The sequence below is a fragment of the Salmo salar genome, chromosome 28 (assembly GCF_965601325.2).
Source record: "Salmo salar chromosome 28, fSalSal1, whole genome shotgun sequence".
Lineage (NCBI taxonomy): Eukaryota > Metazoa > Chordata > Actinopteri > Salmoniformes > Salmonidae > Salmo > Salmo salar.
Window position 1 is genome coordinate 23,019,413 of NC_138318.1, and position 20,664 is coordinate 23,040,076.

General features: G+C 41.3%; 1 protein-coding gene across 2 annotated transcripts in view; it reads right to left on the minus strand.

Moving 5' to 3' along the window:
• desi2 (desumoylating isopeptidase 2) overlaps positions 1 to 20,664 on the minus strand; it is a 49,784-nt gene that overhangs the window by 15,365 nt on the left and 13,755 nt on the right. Inside the window, exons 2-4 of one of the 2 annotated variants that reach the window (XM_014179947.3) lie at positions 8,306 to 8,457; positions 7,835 to 7,907; positions 5,742 to 5,835 (exon numbers count right to left, since the gene is read on the minus strand). In XM_014179947.3, the coding sequence (XP_014035422.1) occupies positions 5,742 to 5,835; positions 7,835 to 7,907; positions 8,306 to 8,419 (281 nt within the window). In that variant the 5' untranslated portion in view covers positions 8,420 to 8,457. The remainder of the gene's footprint in view (positions 1 to 5,741; positions 5,836 to 7,834; positions 7,908 to 8,305; positions 8,458 to 20,664) is intronic. The other variant, XM_082970521.1, reaches the window with a different exon arrangement.

Genomic DNA, 20,664 nt, shown 5'->3' on the forward strand with positions numbered 1-20,664 from the left:
TGCACACCATAAGTGCATTGAAGTACAGATTGAACTCGTATTTATAATATTACAATTATAATGCATGTTTTATGTATTTATAACACCTGGATAATGAACTTTCAAGAAAGCTTTTCACATTCTCCACTGGTTGAAATTAAGTATCTCATTGAAATACTATCCTGTGTCCCCAGATTAATGCAGATGAAGGGAATTTGATGCAGTCTTTTTTCGAATGTATATATGAATTACAAATCAGCCTTTACTTAAATCATGTTTCTAGTCTATTGCATAGTTACAATGTGTAATCATTGATGTCCCAGGAGCGGTAAACACTGTTGAAGTGTATAATTGTAATACACACATGCAGACACAGCATCATTCAAAGAATGGAGTTTGATACACCTGGTATTGGATATGACTGAAACAGAATGTCACAGAGATTCATACCTGAACCGCACCTTTATTTGCCAAGGAAAAGTACATGATCAGTGAATATATTCAATGTACAAGCTACAATGTGGGGGATCTCATGTGTGGTAATAACTACAGTACATGTATATAGGACTTGCATCCTTGGCACAATAGAGTTATTATATTCTACTCTATCCATAGGCTTCATTAATGCATTTCAGACTTGAAGTTGATATAACAACTATGATAGCTGAGGTTCATAGTTTCTGAACTAATATTCTTAATCTAATGTTTTAGGGCCCATACACAGATCGGCTACATACTGTAGCTAGCTACACATCCATAGGCATACAGTTATTTTTATCCTCCACTACACAATAAGCAAGTAAATAGCTAGCTAGCTATGTTACTTCAGCCAGATTGCACGGCAAGGCAAACTGACACAATTGTACATAAAATTTGCTGTAAATGATTTAGCTAGATCGATTTTTTACATCCACTGTTTCCCAAGACGACAGCCTGGTTTGCTAGTTCTCTCAGGAGTCCCTAAAACATTAACCTCTCTAGGGTAGGGGGCAGTATTTGCACGGCCGGATAAAAAACGTACCCGATGTAATCTGGTTATTACTACTGCCCAGAAACTAGAATATGCATATAATTGTTAGATTTGGATAGAAAACACCCTAAAGTTTCTAAAACTGTTTGAATGGTGTCTGTGAGTATAACAGAACTCATATGGCAGGCAAAAACGTGAGAAGATTCTGTACAGGAAGTGCCCTCTCTGACCATTTCTTGGCCTTCTACACTCTCTTTATTGAAAACTGAGGATCTCTGCTGTAACGTGACACTTCCTACGGCTCCCATAGGCTCTCAGAAGGCGGCAGAACGTTGAATGATGACTTTGCAGCCCATGGCTGAAAAACAGTAGCGCATTTGGTAAGTGGTCGATCTGAGAACAATGAGACGGGGGTGCGTGTGCACGTGAAGAGTCCATTTTAGATTTTTAGTCTTTGAACGAAAACAGGGTTTCCCGGTCGGAATATTATCGCTTTTTTACGAGAAAAATGGCATAAAAATTGATTTTAAACAGCGGTTGACATGCTTCGAAGTACGGTAATGGAATATTTAGATTTTTTTTGTCACGATATCCGCCGGGCGCGTCACCCTTCGGATAGTGTCTTGAACGCACGAACAAAACAGAGGATATTTGAACATAACTATGGATTATTTTGAACCAAACCAACATTTGTTATTGAAGTAGAAGTCCTGGGAGTGCATTCTGACGAAGAACAGCAAAGGTAATCCAATTTTTCTTATAGTACATCTGAGTTTGGTGAGTGCCAAACTTGGTGGGTGTCTAAATAGCTAGCCCGTGATGGCTGAGCTATCTACTCAGAATGTTGCAAAATGTGCTTTTGCCAAAAAGCTATTTTAAAATCGGACATAGCGATTGCATAAAGGAGTTCTGTATCTATAATTCTTAAAATAATTGTTATGTTTTTTGTGAACGTTTATCGTGAGTAATTTAGTAAATTCACCGGAAGTTTGCGGTGGGTATGCTAGTTCTGAACGTCACATGCTAATGTAAAAAGCTGGTTTTTGATATAAATTTAACTTGATTGAACAAAACATGCATGTATTGTATAACATAATGTCCTAGGAGTGTCATCTGATAAAGATCATCAAAGGTTAGTGCTGCATTTAGCTGTGGTTTGGGTTTATGTGACATTATATGCTAGCTTGAAAAATGGGTGTCTGATTATTTCTGGCTGGGTACTCTGCTGACATAATCTAATGTTTTGCTTTTGTTGTAAAGCCTTTTTGAAATCGGACAGTGTGGTTAGATTAACAAGAGTCTTGTCTTTAAAATGGTGTAAAATAGTCATATGTTTGAGAAATTGAAGTAATAGCATTTCTAAGGTATTTGAATATCGCGCCACGGGATTCCACTGGCTGTTGAGTATGTGGGACGATCTCGTCCCACATACCCTAGAGAGGTTAAACAACACGAATAACAATGTCATACTCACGTCATAACACCAGCTAGCTTGTTGGTTAATGTTACCTAGTCAGCTAACTTGCTAAATAGCAATTTTCGTAAATTAACTTCATGACAAAAGAAATATGCACAATCGTTTGTCTCTAGATTAACTAACATATTCCTCTCAATAGTAAATGTTTTGCTTGACTCGTTATGACGTTTTAATTACTTACATTTGCTTCCACCGTAATGTTTTGTCAGCCATCTTTGCTGAAGAAAGTCACCAGGGACGGGTGGCTCGTGTTAAATTCGTCATTGAAACCACTCAATATGATTGGTCATATAAAAACCTTGGGATGCAAGTGCATAATGAGTGCTCAAACTCCCCCTTGTGGTGGTCTGGAGCAATGAAGCCGTGTCACTGGGTACCTCTAAGTCCCGTGGTGTAAGCTCGCAATGTTTAAAGGAGGAACCACTGTACTTACATATCCCAACCAGAAGTCATGGATTACAGGCAACATCCGCATCGAGCTAAAGGCTAGAACTGCCGCTTTCAAGGAGTGGGACACTAATCCGGACGCTTATAAGAAATCCCGCTATGCCCTCAGACAAACCATCATAAAAGCAAAGTGTCAATACAGGATTAAGATTGAATCCTACTACACCGGCTCTGATGCTCGTCGGATGTGGCAGGGCTTGAAAACTATTACGGACTACAAAGGGAAACCCAGACGCGAGCTGCCCAGTGACGGGAGCCTACCAGATGAGCTAAACGCCTTTTATGCTCGCTTCGAGGCAAGCAACACTGAAGCATGCACGAGAGCACCAGTAGTTCTGGACGGCAGTCGATATGACCAAGACCTTTATACAGGTCAACATTCACAAAGTCACGGGGCCAGACGGATTACCATGACGTGAACTCATTAACAATATTCAACCTCTCCCTGACCGAGTCTGTAATACCTTCATTTTAAGCAGACCACCATTGTCCCTGTGCCCAAGGAAGCGAAGGTAACCTGCCTAAATGATTACTACCCCGTAGCACTCACGTCGGTCGCCATGAAGTGCTTTGAAAGGCTCGTCATGGCTCACATCAATAGCATCCTCCCGGATACCATAGACCCACTCCAATTCGCATACTGCCCCAACAGATCCAGATGACGCAATCTCAATCGCATTCCACACTGCCATTTCCCACCTGGACAAAGGGAACACCTATGTGAGAATGCTGTTCATTGACTACAGCTCAGCGTTCAACACCATAATGTCCACAAAGCTCATCACTAAGCTAAGGACCCAGGGACAAGACACCTCCCTCTGCAACTGGATCCTGGACTTCCTGATGGTCCGCCCCCCCAGGTGGTAAGGGTAGGCAACAAAACATCTGCCACGCTGATCCTCAACACGTTTCTGATTGGCATAACAATAAGGTAGGCTGATAGTCCCTGTGCCCAAGAACACCAAGGTAACCCGCCTAAATGACTACCGACCCGTAGCACTCACGTCTGTAGCCATGAAGTGCTTTGAAAAGCTGGTCATGGCACACATCAACACCATCATCCCAGAAACCCTAGACCCACTCCAATTTGCATACCACCCCAACAAATCTCTGTTGCACTCCAAACTTTCCTTTCCCACCTGGACAAAAGGAACACCTACGTGAGAAGGCTGTTCATTGACTACAGCTCAGCGTTCAACACCATAGTGTCCTCAAAGCTCATCACTAAGCTAAGGAACCTGGGACTAAACACCTCCTTCTGAAACTGGATCCTGGACTTCCTGACAGGCCTCCCCCAGGTGGTAAGGGTAGGCAACAACACGTCTGCCACACTGATCCTCAACACTGGGGCCCCTCAGGGGTGTGTACTTAGTCCCCTCCTGTACTCCTTGTTCACTCACGACTGCATGGCCAAACACAACTCCAACACCATCATTAAGTTTGCTGATGACACAGTGGTAGGCCTGATCTCCGACAACGATGACAAGGCCTATAGGGAGGTCAGAGACCTGGCAGTGTGGTGCCAGGACAACAACCTCTCCCTCAATGTGAGCAAGACAAAATTAGTTGATTGTTGACTACAGGAAAAGGCGGGCCGAACAGGCCCCCATTAATATCGACGGGCTGTAGTGGAGCGGGTCGAGAGTTAAGTTCCTTGGTGTCCACCAACGAACTATCATGGTCCAAACACACCAAGACAGTGGTGAAGCGGGCACGACAACACCTTTTCCCCCTCAGGAGACTGAAAAGATTTGGCATGGCTCCTCAGATCCTCAACAAGTTATACAGCTGCAACATCGAGAGCATCCTGACTGGTTGCATCACTGCCTGATATGGCAACTGCTTGGCATCTGACCGTAAGGCGCTACAGAGGGTAGTGCGTATGGCCCAGGACATCACTGGGACCAAGCTTGCTGCCATCCAGGACCAATATAACAGGCGGCGTCAGAGGAAAGCCCAAAAAATTGTCAGAGACTCCAGTCACCCAAGTCATAGACTGTTTTCTCTGCTACCGCATGGCAAGTGGTACCAGGGTGCCAAGTCTAGGACCAAAAGGCTCATTAACAGCTTCTACCCCCAAGCCATAAGACTGCTGAACAATTAATCAAATGGTCACCGGACTATTTACATTGATCCCCCCAATTGGTTTTGTACACTACTGCTACTCACTGTTTATTATCTATGCATAGTCACTTCACCCCTACCTACATGTACAAATTACCTCGACTAACCTGTACCCCCGCACATTGACTCAGTACCGGTGCCCCCTGTATATAGTCTGTGCTCTTATACAGGCAAGTGTATTCATAACATTCTATGTCAGTCCAACTGGGATTTTCCTCTTCTTCCTCCTCCAGCACTATCATTATAACAGTGTGCTTCATTGAACATAGCTGTAAAGGCTCGACACTTCAACACGGCATCGTGTCACAAGAAGGCAGTAAATAATGATGACTATTTTAGGGAGCATTGTCACAAAATGATTGCAAGATAAAGACAAGAAATTGTCTATGCAGGTTGTCTCTACAACAATTTTTTTTTTTTTAAGTGTCAGTACCCATTAGCTATTCATGTGATTCTCAGTGTCGCTTGAAGCAGAAATCCTATGCGACTTCACGGTATTCTCGTGATCCTATGTTCCGCTTTTAACAGAAAAAAATAAACTTTACCAATATGAATAGAAATGACCAGTTTTCAGAATCCATCACAAGCAGTGAAGAAAGAACACATACGTCAGCAACAGTACTGGTTCCACTTCAAACGGGTTTAAGGATGTTCTCATGTTTTAGCAACTAACTAACCATACCTTGTTTTTCGAAATACAGCGAGAAAACCCTAAGTGCCCTCGATTTAAGCCATGATACTCACTTGAATTTGAATGTCTCCCCGAGTTCTGTGGCATCCCCTGGCGTTATCTCGAATATCCCTGAAAATGGATATGGGTGTCCTCCATAGGCAAACTCTGAAAGGTCAGAGGTCAGGCCACTGATCAGATCACACAGAGGAAGTCAAACACACTATACAAAGATTCATAGCACATAACAGTAGTACTAGTAGAGGTTGGTGAGAAATTAGCAGGGCTGTGGGGTGGTGTTACTGTGTTGAGGTAAGTGTGGGGCTGTGTTGCTCTGTTTGAGATGAGTTGGAGCGGGTGGCGGTGGTGTTGCTGTGTTTGAGGTGAGTGTGGACCAGTGAGCAAATCAAATCTAACCATTGGTCGCATAAAAATATTTAGCAGATGTTATTGCGGTGTAGTGAAATGCTTGTGTTCCTAGCTCTAGCAGTGCAGTAATATCTAACAATTCACAACAACATACACAGATCTAAAAGTAAAAGAATTGCTGTGTTTGCTGTGAGTGTAGGGCAGGTGGGGTAGTATTGTAGTCTGTTGTGATGGGCTGAGGCAGTCTGAGGAAGCCAAGTCGCAGACGCGGTAGGTATTTATAGCTCTCATATCAGTCCGTGTCTAGCTCTATCAGTCCGTGTCTAGCTCTATCAGTCCGTGTCTAGCTCTATCAGTCTGTGTCTAGCTCTATCAGTCCGTGTCTAGCTCTATCAGTCCGTGTCTAGCTCTATCAGTCCGTGTCCAGCTCCCAGCTCCACGATGAATGCAGCGGATGCGGATCTCCAAAACCCTGTTCCCACCCCTCTGATGTACTCATCCAGCCTGCTACTAACTCCTGATCTGAACGCTTGTGCTGAATTACAATAACTCATGCACTTTCTCCATGAATGACAGATACACACAGCACATCCATTTAACAGAATGTATAAACGGTGTCAGTTTTGGCAAACTCACTCTCATAAAGAAAGACACACAGTAAATAATTGCCAGCTTGCGCTGCTCGTAATGTAAAAGGCAATAATTATGTGCCTAATCCACACCATCGGTTGCTGGGATTGTCAGTCTCCCTGAATCAGCTCAATTAAGGGTAAACAAGCCAGGCATTAGAAATACCCAGGTCCATCCTACCATGCAACTGAAGGGGCTGCCATGAGGATATATTTAAACTCAGAGCTGACTTTTAAAATGTGTAGATGAAAGCAGCTTTTAATAGGCTGAGCTGTGAGGTTGAAACCACAGGCAAGATGCTGATTTAACAGATTGAACCACCAGTGTTTTCAACTAAAATAACACTTCCCGTTCTCCTTCTTGATCAATAAAGCAGTGGCTGCTGAACACATCCTGGCTGAAGGCCAATCCTCCAAGACACACAGGATAGACAGAGCAACTGGGAGGCTGATTCTAGAATAAAGCGGTTTTAAAAAGATAGACTCAGACATGACAGACGCAGACAGTAAACCAGGTGGTCAAATTCCGCAAGTAGTAAGAGTGAAGCGTGAGGCTCAACTTCTCTGCGATTTTGGTGCCCTGGCTACCACGCTGTAACACAGTGAAACGAACGTGGGCAAATGCGCAGATTTTGTGTGTGACAGCAGTCTTGAATCTTGCTAATCTCAATATCTGCAGTGCAGCTCATAGCAATGTAATTTAGCTGGGTCTATTTTTTAAATTAGAGGAAGAACCCATCTGATCCTGAAAAACAAACAGCCAGAAACAATAAAATGGCAAGTGTGTGTCTGGTTTGTAGTGAAGATGGTAATTAGCTAACAAAGATTCCTCTGGTTGGGTTGATGTGGCTTGTATTTGGGGGGGGGGGGGATCTGAGACGTGTAGGCATTATGAGTAAAGACAAGTTAGCAGCTACAACAATTTGAAACTTTTCTTACAAGTTTATACTTCCATCGTTATTTTATTTCTACCACCATCTATTGCAGTCCTGATGTCGGGTACTAATAGTACCATAGTATCGGACTCACTGCCCTCTCTACTTGACGAGGAGTTCTACCCAGCAGCACCTGACAGCCCAGCAGTTCACTGGAGTGCCTGGTTGTGTGGTTGAGCTTTGGTCAGTCAGCCCCACCCAGGGCTGTTATCATAGCAGCGGAGGTTTCCTTACCTCTGCCGTAGATCTCGATCCCTGAGTGAAAGACGCCAATTCCCAGATTGGTGGTGAACTCGTTGATCCAGTACTGAAAGAAAACCGAAACACCTGTGATCATTACAACTGCCTCCAGACAAAAAGTACATCACAGACACAGGGGAAACAGAGAGGTCACGGCATGAAGGACGAGGGATCTATAAACATTTTTACAATAGCTTTGCAATGAGTAATATACAGATACACAAGGGACTCTTTCAAATGTTTCCTACAGGTTAACAGGTGGTGTGAATGAAACATGTAAAAGTAACTTTTCTATAAAAGGACAAAGTGTGGAAAACACAGCCTTGACAGTCTGAACAGTGAGCAAAAGACTAATCTGTTGCAAGATGATGTGCATTCTGGCTCTATTCAGTAATGATACATGTATGCATTTGATAATGATAGGTTGATAGACCCTGTATGATGTGGATGACATATTCATCATACCAATCTGAGATGCTGCGGCAGCTCCCCACCCACACAAGACAGTACCCAAGCTTCAGGGGACACCAGAAGACAGCGCAGGTTTGCCATGATGTTTGCCATCCTAAAACCGCTCATCCTGGCTGGAGCCAGCAGTGGTTATGTTGTGTGGTGAGCTTGACAGAGAAAAACACTTTTAAAGCCAAATCAGACAATGGGGTTGGTAATTATGTCTAGCCACGCTCATAAATTACAGCTATATTCAAATACTACTGTGCTTTATATACCGGTCTCTGACATTGCTTGTTCAGATAATCCATAAAAATAAGGAAATTGAGAAGTATGTGTGGCGTTTTTTTATTTTTATTGCTAGGTATTACTGCACAGTTGGAGCTAGAAACAAGCATTTCGCTGCACCTGCGATAACATCTGCAAATTGTGTACGTGACCAATAAACTGATTTTATTTTGATTTTTTAATTGGCATCTGGCGCCACCGTGTTCTCATCAGCCAGGTCCCCAGTGCTACTACTGCTCTGAGTTGATGGAGAGAGCCATCAGTAAGAGAGCTAGTGTCATTATCTAAGGAGGTTGAAGGCTCTGTTCTACTGAATGAAACACCACTTTATTAGGCCTCACGGGGCTCTGATGTGCCAGCAAACAGGGGAGTCTAAGATGGAGCATGTTAATGATTGTTAACTGTAACGGAGTTCCACGTGCCCTCAGTGTGCCGAGAGAGAGAACTGGAGGAGAAGCAGAAGATATGTTACCTCCCTCGTAATTTGTGTTGAATAGGACATTTCTGGGCTATTTTAGTGTAATGTAAGGTTATACAGTATGCGTTAGGCTATAGCCCTAACTTCATGTTCTCAATCCACTTATTCTAAATGAAAGACAACAATAAATTACTGCCCAACAGTATACAATCGGAGAGCATAGTTTTCTATGAACTAAAATCCTTCGCTGGTCGATGCCCCAGAGTCCCATGCAGTCAGTCTACATAGCTGACATTGTTCAGAGCTCAAACTGAGATGTGTTGGGGAAATGTCAAATATGAAAAGGTTACATCTGGACCATCAGTCCTTCCACTGCACAAAGCAGTCTCTCAGATCTGACATACAGACAGGAGCGCTTCATAGACGACTGACTCCGAGCCAAAATTGGAAAACCAAAGTGCCAGTGACCTAATAAAGCGTCTGCATACTAGGTTTGGTTTGCTCCTAGCAGACCTCTACTAGGCAAAGTGAACATCTGTGCCACGGATACTCCCTTAAAAAGACCTTCGCTAGAAAAACGAGAAAAAATGTGCAATAGTACCGTTTGTCCCTCTTGAGACGCTGTAACCAGTATGAAAATAGTCTGAATTAACCAAGATAAATTAATAAAAAAGTTTGAGTTATATGATTATGCCGAGGTCTTAGTCGCGCAATTTTACATCTAACTAAGATGTTTGGTGCAGTATTTCTTAAGTGAAAACATTTGTATGAAAACAGGTCTCTCATTGAAAGACAACAAACACTTCATTGAAGAATCCCTACTGTTGACCAATTACCGACGAAGGGGCGTAGACTTCGGCTACCGAACTTCAGCTTGCCTCAGGGAAAAATGTGTGCACGAACAGGCGAAAGAAAACCTTGCCGAAGACCAAAACGTCACTAAATGTTATCATAATATACAAGACATGAAGAACCTGCTCTTTCAATGACGGATTGACCAGATGAATCCAGGTGAAAGCTATAATCCCTTATTCTTGTTACATACACTTCAAATCAGTGAAGATGAAGGGGAGGATACAGGCTAAAGAAGGATTTTTAAGCCTTGAGACATGGATTGTGTGCCATAGGCAAGACAACATATTTAAGTGCCTTTGAACAGGGTATGGTAGTACGTGCCAGGTCAACAGTTTCCTGTGTGTTTCAAGAATGGTCCACCACCCAAAGGACATCCAGCCAACTTACACAACTGTGGGAAGCATTGGAGTCAACATGGGCCAGCATCCCTGTGGAACACTTGACACCTTGTAAAAGACATGTCCAGACGAATTGAGACTGTTCTGAGGGCAAAGGGGTGCAACTCAATATCAGGAAGGTGTTCCTAATGTTCTGTATACTCAGTGTATGCATGAACTGTTTCGGCTAGGAAGCACGCGGACGCCTTTATCCCCAAGTAACCATGGAAACCAATTGGACTCAAGCACAGACGTGCATAAATGCATAACACCACCTTCCCAGAAGTCCAAAAGCCTGCTCAGTGCTCATGTCTGCTAATGCGGAGGGACATAGATTAAGTGACAAAAGATCCCTGATTAAAACCTCCTGTGAGCGATGTGGACAGTAATTTGATCCATTGACTACTGTAATAAGCCTGTATTTTCCCCCATTCTTTCTCTTGCACACACCCCTGCTAACACACATTGTCATGTCCATAACTCCTCACACATGTATTTGTCCTTGAGAACTACTATTAGCGCTTGTTTATCTTCTGTTATGCATCTGCATACTGTGTCAAGTGTGGGTCTCTGCTGTGGTGTTTTGGGAATTAGCTAAACAGTTGCTAGGCAGACTTCTCCAGTGTGACAGCATGCATCACAACTCAAAGAGAAGAGAGAGCTTGACAGCTGCTAATTAAAATGGTGGCCTCCTGTCTCCCACTTTCACTGCAGTCTCCCAGAAAAAAATAGGAATACCGATAGGAAAACGTTTTTTGTAGCATAATCACACCTCAAAAGAATAACAGGAGCCTCTTTCCTAACAAAGAGGGTCTTCAGGCGACTCAGACTTTTCGCAAAAATACCCTCGGCTACATAAATTAATGCAAAGTAAACTTGCGAACTTGTTATGCTAGACCAAAACCTCCGAGGAAGCGCACGACACTCGCCCGACAGTTGCCAAACTAAGCAGGTCAGTGTAAACAAAATTGTCTCATTGAGCCAACACTTTTCTAGTATGTTTTTTTATTTTTATAGCAAGGCAATGTTTTTGAAACAGCTGAAATGTACAGACGTTTTCCTTTATTGAAATTGTAGTAACAGCCTTTACATTCTTAAAATAAAGGTTTACCACACAAATTAAAAAAATGATGGACACTGGATGAAGTCAGCCAAAATATTTTGTTTCATCTTGTTAAGACACCGCGGAACCGGAATTGTCCAGAGCAGATTATGGGTAAATGCTTTTTTCATCTTTCTATCTGTAAAACACTCAAGACGTGTATGTAAAATTATTTTTGCCGCATTTTTTCAAATAAAATGTTAACTAGAATTTTTTTAAATTCAACATATCAACAATTCCCTCTGGGCAAGTCTGGAAAATATATCTAATGATAACCACACAAAATTTGGTGAATGCAGATTATTCTGAAACGGATTTTTTTTTTTTTGGGAGAGTCTGACTTTCGGGAAATAGCAGTTAAAGACAAGTACACGAAATTAAGACTACCAAACGTCTATTTAGACCCAATGACCATCTCTTCAAACTAAGTTAAGTAGTCAAGTTTGTAACATTCTCTATGAAATGGGCTTTGAAATTATGTGCAATTCAATGTAGTGAGCTTTGAAATTATTTATGCATGTCCATTTTATAGTGGTTAAAATGCATACAAAATGTTGATAAAAGTAGTATGATAAACTAAAGAAAACATCCATTGACATCAAGTTTGACATGGTTTACTTATAAAAATACTCAATTTAAAAATGGACCAAAATACCAACAAATCTCAAAATGTACAGGTACAGTTGAAGTCGGAAGATTACATACACCTTAGCCAAATACATTTAAACTCCGTTTTTCACAATTCCTTACATTTAATCCAAGTAAAAATTCACAATTCCTGACATTTAATCCAAGTAAAAATTCTCTGTTTTAAGTCAGTTAGGATCAACACTTTATTTTAAGAATGTGAAATGTCAAAAAAATTGTAGAGAGAATGATTTATTTCAGCTTTTATTTCATTCATCAAATTCCCAGAGGGTCAGAAGTTTACATACACTCAATTGGTATTTGACAGCATTGCCTTTACATTGTTTAACTTGGGTCAAACGTTTTGGGTTCCCTTCCACAAGCTTCCCACAATAAGTTGGGTGAATTTTGGCCCATTCCTCCTGACAAAACTGGTGAAACTGAGTCAGGTTTGTAGGCCTCCTTGCTCGCAAACGCTTTTTCAGTTCTGCCCACAAATGTTCTATGGGATTGAGGTCAGGGCTTTGTGATGGCCACTCCAATACCTTGACTTTGTTGTCCTTAAGCCATTTTGACACAGCTTTGGAAGTATGCTTGGGGCCTTTGTCCATTTGGAAGACCCATTTGCGACCAAGCTCTAACTTCCTGACTGATGTCTTGAGATGTTGCCTCAATATATCCACATAATTTTCCATCCTCATGAAGCCATCTATTTTGTGAAGTGCACCAGTACCTCCTGCAGCAAAGCACCCCCACAACAACATGCTGCCACCCCTGTGCTTCACAGTTGGGATGGTCTTCTTCGGGTTGCAAGCCTCCCCCTTTTTCCTCCAAACATAACGATGGTCATTATGGCCAAACAGTTCTATTTTTGTTTCAACAGACCAGAGGACATTTCTCCAAAAAGTACAATCTTTGTCCCCATGCGCAGTTGCAAACCGTAGTCTGGCTTTTTTATGCCGGTTTTGGAGCAGTGGCTTCTTCCTTGCTGAGCGGCCTTTCAGGTTATGTCGATATAGGACAAGTTTTACTGTGGATGTAGATACTTTTGTACCTGTTTCCACCAGCATCTTCACAAGGTCCTTTGCTGTTGTTCTGGGATTGATTTGCACTTTTCGCACAAAAGTACGTTCATCTCGAGGAGACAGAACGCGTCTCCTTCCTGAGCGGTATGACGGCTGCGTGGTCCCATGGTGTTTATACTTGCGTACTATTGTTTGTACAGATGAACGTGGTACCTTCAGGCGTTTGGAAAATGCTCCCAAGTATGAACCAGACTTGTGGAGTTCTACAATTTTTTCTGAAGTCTTGGCTGATTTCTTTTGATTTTCCCATGATGTCAAGTAAAGAGGCACTGAGTCTGAAGGTAGGCCTTGAAATACATCCACAGGTACACCTCTAATTTACTCAAATGATGCCAATTTGCCTATCAGAAGATTCTAAACCCATGACATCATTTTCTGGAATTTTCCAAGCTGTTTAAAGGCACAGTCAACTTAGTGTATGTAAACTTCTGACCCACTGGAATGGTGATACAGTGAATTATATGCACACAGTAGATGTCCTAACCAACTTGCCAAAACTATAGTTTGTTAACATGAGATGTGTGGAGTGGTTGAAAAACTAGTTTTAATGACTCCAACCTAAGTGTATGTCAACTTTTGACTTCAACTGTAGATGCAAAACAATGTCAGCCTTAACCACTAAAAAACCTGCTCGACCAGGTCTGTCCAAAAGGCAGTGTTAAGCTAGGCTAGCCAGGCTATTAAAACGATCACCCATCAGCACCATTACAGCCTTGGCAGCAGCAAAGAGCCCGATTAACTCAGGGCGATCTCTTAAACACAGCTAGGCTGAGTGAGCTGATCCAGCACAGATCAGCGACACACAAGAGATTCCCTGCTACTGATAGGGAAGAGACAGCTCATACTGTAGCTCATCTGCTAGTGAAGCAAAAGAGAAAACGCATCACTATTTGATTGAAATAGCAAGGAACCAGCGATATAACAAATGGTTATAAATCGCCTAGCTAACAGACTGTAGTGGCAAGCCTATTTCTTTAGGACTGGACACATTGTAACATACATGTGCAAAGGGACAGTTAAAACATACTTAACTTGTTATGGATAGGGGGCAGTATTTTCATGGCCGGATAAAAAACGTACCCGATTTAATCTGGTTATTACTCCTGCCCAGAAACTAGAATATGCATATAATTAGTAGCTTTGGATAGAAAACACTGTCTAAAACTGTTTGAATGGTGTCTGTGAGTATAACAGAACTCAAATGGCAGGCCAAAACCTGAGAAGATTCTGTACAGGAAGTACCCTCTCTGACCATTTCTTGTGCTTCTATAGCCTCTTTATGGAAAATAGAGGATCTCTGCTGTAACGTGACACTTTCTAAGGCTCCCATAGGCTCTCAGAAGGCACCAGAACGTTGAATGATGACTCTGCAGTTACTGGCTGAAAAACAGTAGCGCATTTGGTAAGTGGTCGATCTGAAAACAATGAGACGGGTGTGGGCGTGCACGTGAAGAATCCATTTTACTTTTTCAGTCTTTGAACAAAAACAACGACTCCCGGTCGGAATATTATCACTATTTTACGAGAAAAAATGCATAAAAATTGATTTTAAACAGCGTTTGACATGCTTCGAAGTACGGTAATGGAATATTTAGAATTTTTTTGTCACGATACGCATCCGCGCGTCACCCTTCGGATAGTGTCTTGAACGCACGAACAAAACACCGCTATTTGGATATAACTATGGATTATTTGGAACCAAACCAACATTTGTTGTTGAAGTAGAAGTCCTGGGAGTGCATTCTGACGAAGAACAGCAAAGGTAATCCAATTTTTCTTATAGTAAATCTGAGTTTGGTGAGTACCAAACTTGGTGGGTGTCAAATTAGCTAGCCCATGATGGCGGGCTATCTACTCAGAATATTGCAAAATGTGCTTTCACCGAAAAGCTATTTTAAAAAAAATCGGACACCGCGATTGCATAAAGGAGTTCTGTATCTATAATTCTTAAAATAATTGTTATGTTTTTTGTGAATGTTTATCGTGAGTATTTAGTAAATTCACCGGAAGTGTTCGGTGGGAATGCTAGTTCTGAACGTCACATGCTAATGTAAAAAGCTGTTTTTTGATATAAATATGTACTTGATTGAACAAAACATGCATGTATTGTATAACATAATGTCCTAGGAGTGTCATCTGATGAAGATCATCAAAGGTTAGTGCTGCATTTAGCTGTGGTTTTGGTTTTTGTGACATTATATGCTAGCTTGAAAAATGGGTGTCTGATTATTTCTGGCTGGGTACTCTGCTGACATAATCTAATGTTTTGCTTTCGTTGTAAAACCTTTTTGAAATCGGACAGTGTGGTTAGATAAAGGAGAGTCTTGTCTTTAAAATGGTGTAAAATAGTCATATGTTTGAAAAATTGAAGTTTTCGGATTTTCGAGGAGTTTGTATTTCGCGCCACGCCCTATCATTGGATATTGGAGTGGTGTTCCGCTAGCGGAACGTCTAGATGTAAGAGGTTAACATCAAGTACTTAGGGACAATGCATGCAGAGGCTAGCAGTGAACAGTGGTCTATTAAAATGTTAGCTCTCTATATTGGCTGTGGCTGTCTGTGCTGTGTCTGTGCGGAGTGACTCAAGGCCTCTGACAGTCTACTCTGCTCCCACCACATCCAGTCACATGCTCTGCTGCTCGTGCAGCCCGCCAAAGGCCCCGGATCGGCTGGAGGCCTCCACAGACCTAATTTCCCTCTGTCTGCTATGAGCAGCAAGCACATGGTGTGTAGAAAGAGAGATCCCAGTAAATCTGAGATATTTCTGGAAAATTACATAATTGTTTTTCTGAAGCCAGCTCACTGTTAACTTATCAGGCCTAGCGAAGCTAAATAGTACCAAAAAAGACAATTTCCAAAAGCACCAGATTGGGCCAATGATTTATACACACACAAGATGACCGATAAGCGGTGCTGTGTTGAAGCCACCGTGCCTCCATTTTTGCACTCCCCACCAGTGTGAAAAAATATTTTTGAAGTTATAGAAATGCATTTAATTACACCTAAATTTAATTTTTGCCACATTTATTCTATAACAGAAACCTTAATGCATACTTCATATTATGGGAACCAAACAAAAATATATACAATACCGTTCAAAAGTTTGGGGTCACTTAGAAATGTCCTTGTTCTTGAAAGAAAAGCACATTTATTTGTCCATTAAAATAACATCCAATTGATCAGAAATACAGTGCATTTGTCCTCCTGCTCAGTTGTGCACCGGGGCCTCCCACTCCTCTTTCTATTCTGGTTTGAGCCAGGTTGCACTGTTCTGTGACGGGAGTAGTACACAGTGTTGTACGAGATCTTCAGTGTCTTGGCAATTTCTCGCATGGAATAGCCTTCATTTCTCAAAACAAGAATAGACTGACGAGTTTCAGAAGAAAGGTCTTTGTGTCTGGCCATTTTGAGCCTGTAATCGAACCCACAAATGTTGATGCTCCAGATATTCAACTAGTCTAAAGGAGGCCAGTTTTATTGCTGCTTTAATCAGAACAACAGTTTTCAGCTGTGCTAACATAATTGCAAAAGGGTTTTCTAATGATCAATTAGCCTTTTAAAATGATATACTTGGATTTGCTAACACAACGTGCCATTGGAACACAGGAGTGATGGTTGCTGATAATGGGCCTACGTAGATATTCCATAAAAAATCTGCCATTTCCAGCTACAATAGTAATTTACAAAATTAACAATGTCTATACTGTATTTCTGATTAATTTGATGTTATTTTAAAAATGGACAAAAAAAAGTGCTTTTCTTTCAAGGAAATTTCTAAGTGATCCCAAACTTTGAACGGTACTGTATAGTTAAAATATAAAATGCAACATGTGAAGTGTTGGTTGCAATTTTTATGAGCTGAAATAAAAGATCCCAGAAATGTGATATCCACAATAACCTTATTTCTCTAATTCTTTGCACAAATTTGTTCATCCATCCAGCAGACAGATGTGGCATATCAAGAAGCTGATCCTCAGTTTCATTAGCTGTCCAGGTAGCTGGTTTCAAACAATCCCGCAGGTGAAGAAGACAGATGTGGAGGTCCTGGGCTGGAGTGGTTACACATGGTTTGCGGTTGTAGGGCCAAACTGAATGTACTTCCAAATTCTCTAAAACAACGTTGGAGGCGGATTATGGTCGAGAAATGAACATTCAATTATCTGGCAACAGCTCTGGTGGACATACCTGCAGTCAATATGCCAAATGCACACTCCCTCAGAATTTGAGACATCCGTGGCATTGTGTTGAGTTACAAAACTGCACATTTTAGAGAGGCCTTTTGTCCCCAGCACAAGGTGCACCTGTTTAATGATCATGCTGGTTAATCAGCTTCTTGATATTCCACACCTGTCAGGTGGATGGATTATCTTGGCAAAGGAGAAATGCTCACTAACAGGGATGTAAACTCATTTGAGCACAATATTTTAGAGAAATAAGCTTTTTGTGCATATGGAACATTTCTGGGATCTTTAATTTCAGCTCATGAAAAATGCGACCAACACTTTCCATGTTGCGTTTATATTTCTGTTCAGTATAATTGCATTCTAAACTGAAGATCATGATTAGCTGATTTTTGGAGTCAGGTGTGTTAACTGGGGGCTAGGGAAAAAGTTTGACACCAATCAGGCTCCTTAGGACTAGAGAGTTGCCCATCTCTGAGATTGGACCAGTGTCTCTTCCAATTAGAGATGCAGCTGCCTGATCTATGTCAATGAAGATAGGGAATCCTCAATCTACATCCCCAATCCTCCAAAACATCTGTTTGGGAAAACAGGCCGACAATATCGTCACCAGGGCCCATACATTATGTTTCCCAATGACACATTCCTGTTTGTAGCACAGGATATTAAAATCTATTAGACTACCCACGGTCTCCTGTTGTTAATCTACCATGCTCACGGCAGTGACAGCTGCAGACTGATGCTTCTGCTCTGAAGAGGGGAAAGTAGGCTACTTGAAAGAAAAGCTACCATTTTAGAGGGTGTTCTTTCCTACTTACACATGTTTTCTCTCCACTCCCTCATAAGCACTTGAAAAGCAATGATGCATAAACAGAAGCACTCTTGAAACTAACTGGCAGAGCTGTTTTTCCATGCATAAGTGTGCATTTGCATTGCAAAACCAATCAAGATTTGTTTCAAATTGAGAACAGTTAGATAATCTTTTCCATCCCGCTTGACATCTTTAGTCATGCAAATTGAGTACAGGCTCATTTGGAGTGCTAGTATTATTGCAGAACTTCCATCTGCATTGAAAAATATCTGTATTTTCCCTGTCACATTAGCACTGAGGTTAACATACTATATCGCGTCTCCCAATTTCCACCGTTGCTAAAGTAGACAGACATGAGTAGTGATGCAGATGCAGGTTGACTCAGTCACTCATCTAATGTATGCTTGAAATGCTAGGGATAAGCTCTCTTTAGAATCAAAAGGAGAACTTGAATCTGCTCTTTCAGAAAATCTGCCACTAGGCATTTGGTTTGAATAAAGTGAATAACTACAGACATCTCACTGAGTCATACTAGAGCCCTGCACAGGCATGAACTTTAAGCCCAAGTCCTAACCATGACTGCGATGTTCAGGCCCCTACCCTAGTACCCAGGTCCGAATAAGACCGCAAAATTTAAGGTCTAGGCCTGTCCGAAATCATACATCATTTCCTCAGTAAATCCATTTGCTGCTCCTCTCTGTCACTCGCTCCATGTGCACCGCAGGCTTTGCATGCGCTCTGCTCATGGTGGCGCTGGGTCTGCGAGTATCCATAGCAACGGCTCAGCTTGGGCCGCTCTGCTCAATGAGGAGACTTGAGAGTGCAGTTAGAAGTTCAATTCTTTTCGTCAATGTAAACTCCTACAAAATTTAAGGATGATTATTTTTTTCTGTGAAATAATCTCTCGTTTTATATTTAACAAGATTAACGCACTTCTGACTCTTATGATCTTAGTCAGATATGACTGTACTACGTAGAGAACGCGCAAATTGCTCAGCTTTAAAATGTTAGTGATCAATTTAGAGTCGTTCCATGTCATTTCTGCAAGCCATGACACCCACCAGCTCAGATTGTTTAAGAACAATTTCTGTAGTTAGAAACAGATTAGATTAGCATTCCTGCATTATCTTGCTGAAATATAATTTGATCTGAGAAATTATGCTAATTGACTGCACCCAAACTGGCTATTTTTATTTATAGGATTCATATAATATCCAATAAATATTAGTACCCAACATCCAATTTGGACCAAACTTTTTTCTAACAATGAGTAAGGCATGATGAATACAAGTAGTATGGAGCATTGTTTCTTCATCCTATGTATGGAATGTATTCTCAGTTAATTGTGTCCCGCACCTACAGAAAAATGTGTCATTGATGTTCTATCCTATATCCTGATATTACCAGGTTCTGACCACTAGATGGTGCTGTTCCTGCTAGGTGATTTTTATTTTAAGAACTTGTGAATGATACCCAATGTAAGGCAAGAAACAATGGCTTGTTTATCAACAAAAAAAATGTATCATAGTCGCCTCAACATGTAGCCTAGCCCATATTTTGATAAGGTTTGTATCACAACTAAATTGGTCAAAAAACGTCTTAAAATTAAGCACATTATCCTGCTTTACAAGGGGTGTAGAGCCTAACTGGAATACATAAGCAGTGTGTGAGTTAAGTTTGGGAAAGAATTTACCATAAAAATGAACCATTATAATAAAAGCATTACATGCATAATCGCATTTGCGGTATCTTTTGATAAGTGTTTATCCGCTAATGGAAATTCACGCTTATAGCCTACTGCCGTGTGCGCATCGCTGGGTTTATAATGTTAAGAAATAGCCTAATAGTTTATCAGCATTTTAAGCTAAACGTTCTGATCTGTGGCATCAGCCTCATTTTTTGATGCTAGTGATTGTATTAATTTAGGATCTATCACATTCCACAACTGTCCCAGACTGGAATATTTATTTCTCGCACAGAATAGGTCAACTTTTATACTATGGGGATAGTAGATTGACATAGGCTAGTGCTTTTGCTGTTCGTTAGGCCTACTCATCTTGTTGGCTGACAAAGTAAATGTGGACAGTTCTTCCAATATCTTCAATATACACCGAGGAATTAGATAAGGGATGCGCGCAGTTGTGGAATAATTATGTTTTTTGTGAACGTTTATCGTGAGTAATTTAGTAAATTCACCGGAAGTATGCTAGTTATGAACGTCACATGCTAATGTAAAAAGCTGGTTTTTGATATAAATATGAACTTGATTGAACAAAACATGCATGTATTGTATAACATAATGTCCTAGGTGTGTCATCTGATGAAGATCATCAAAAGGTTAGTGCTGCATTTAGCTGTGGTTTTGTTTTTTGTGACATTGTATGCTAGCTTGAAAAATGGGTGTCTGATTATTTCTGGCTGGGTACTCTGCTGACATAATCTAATGTTTTGCTTTCGCTGTAAAGCCTTTTTGAAATCGGACAGTGTGGTTAGATAAAGGAGAGTCTGGTCTTTAAAATGCTGTGAAATAGTCATATGTTTGAAAAATGGAAGTTTTCGGATTTTAGAGGAGTTTGTATTTCGCCCCACGCCCATCATTGGATATTGGAGCAGGTGTTCCGCTAGCGGAA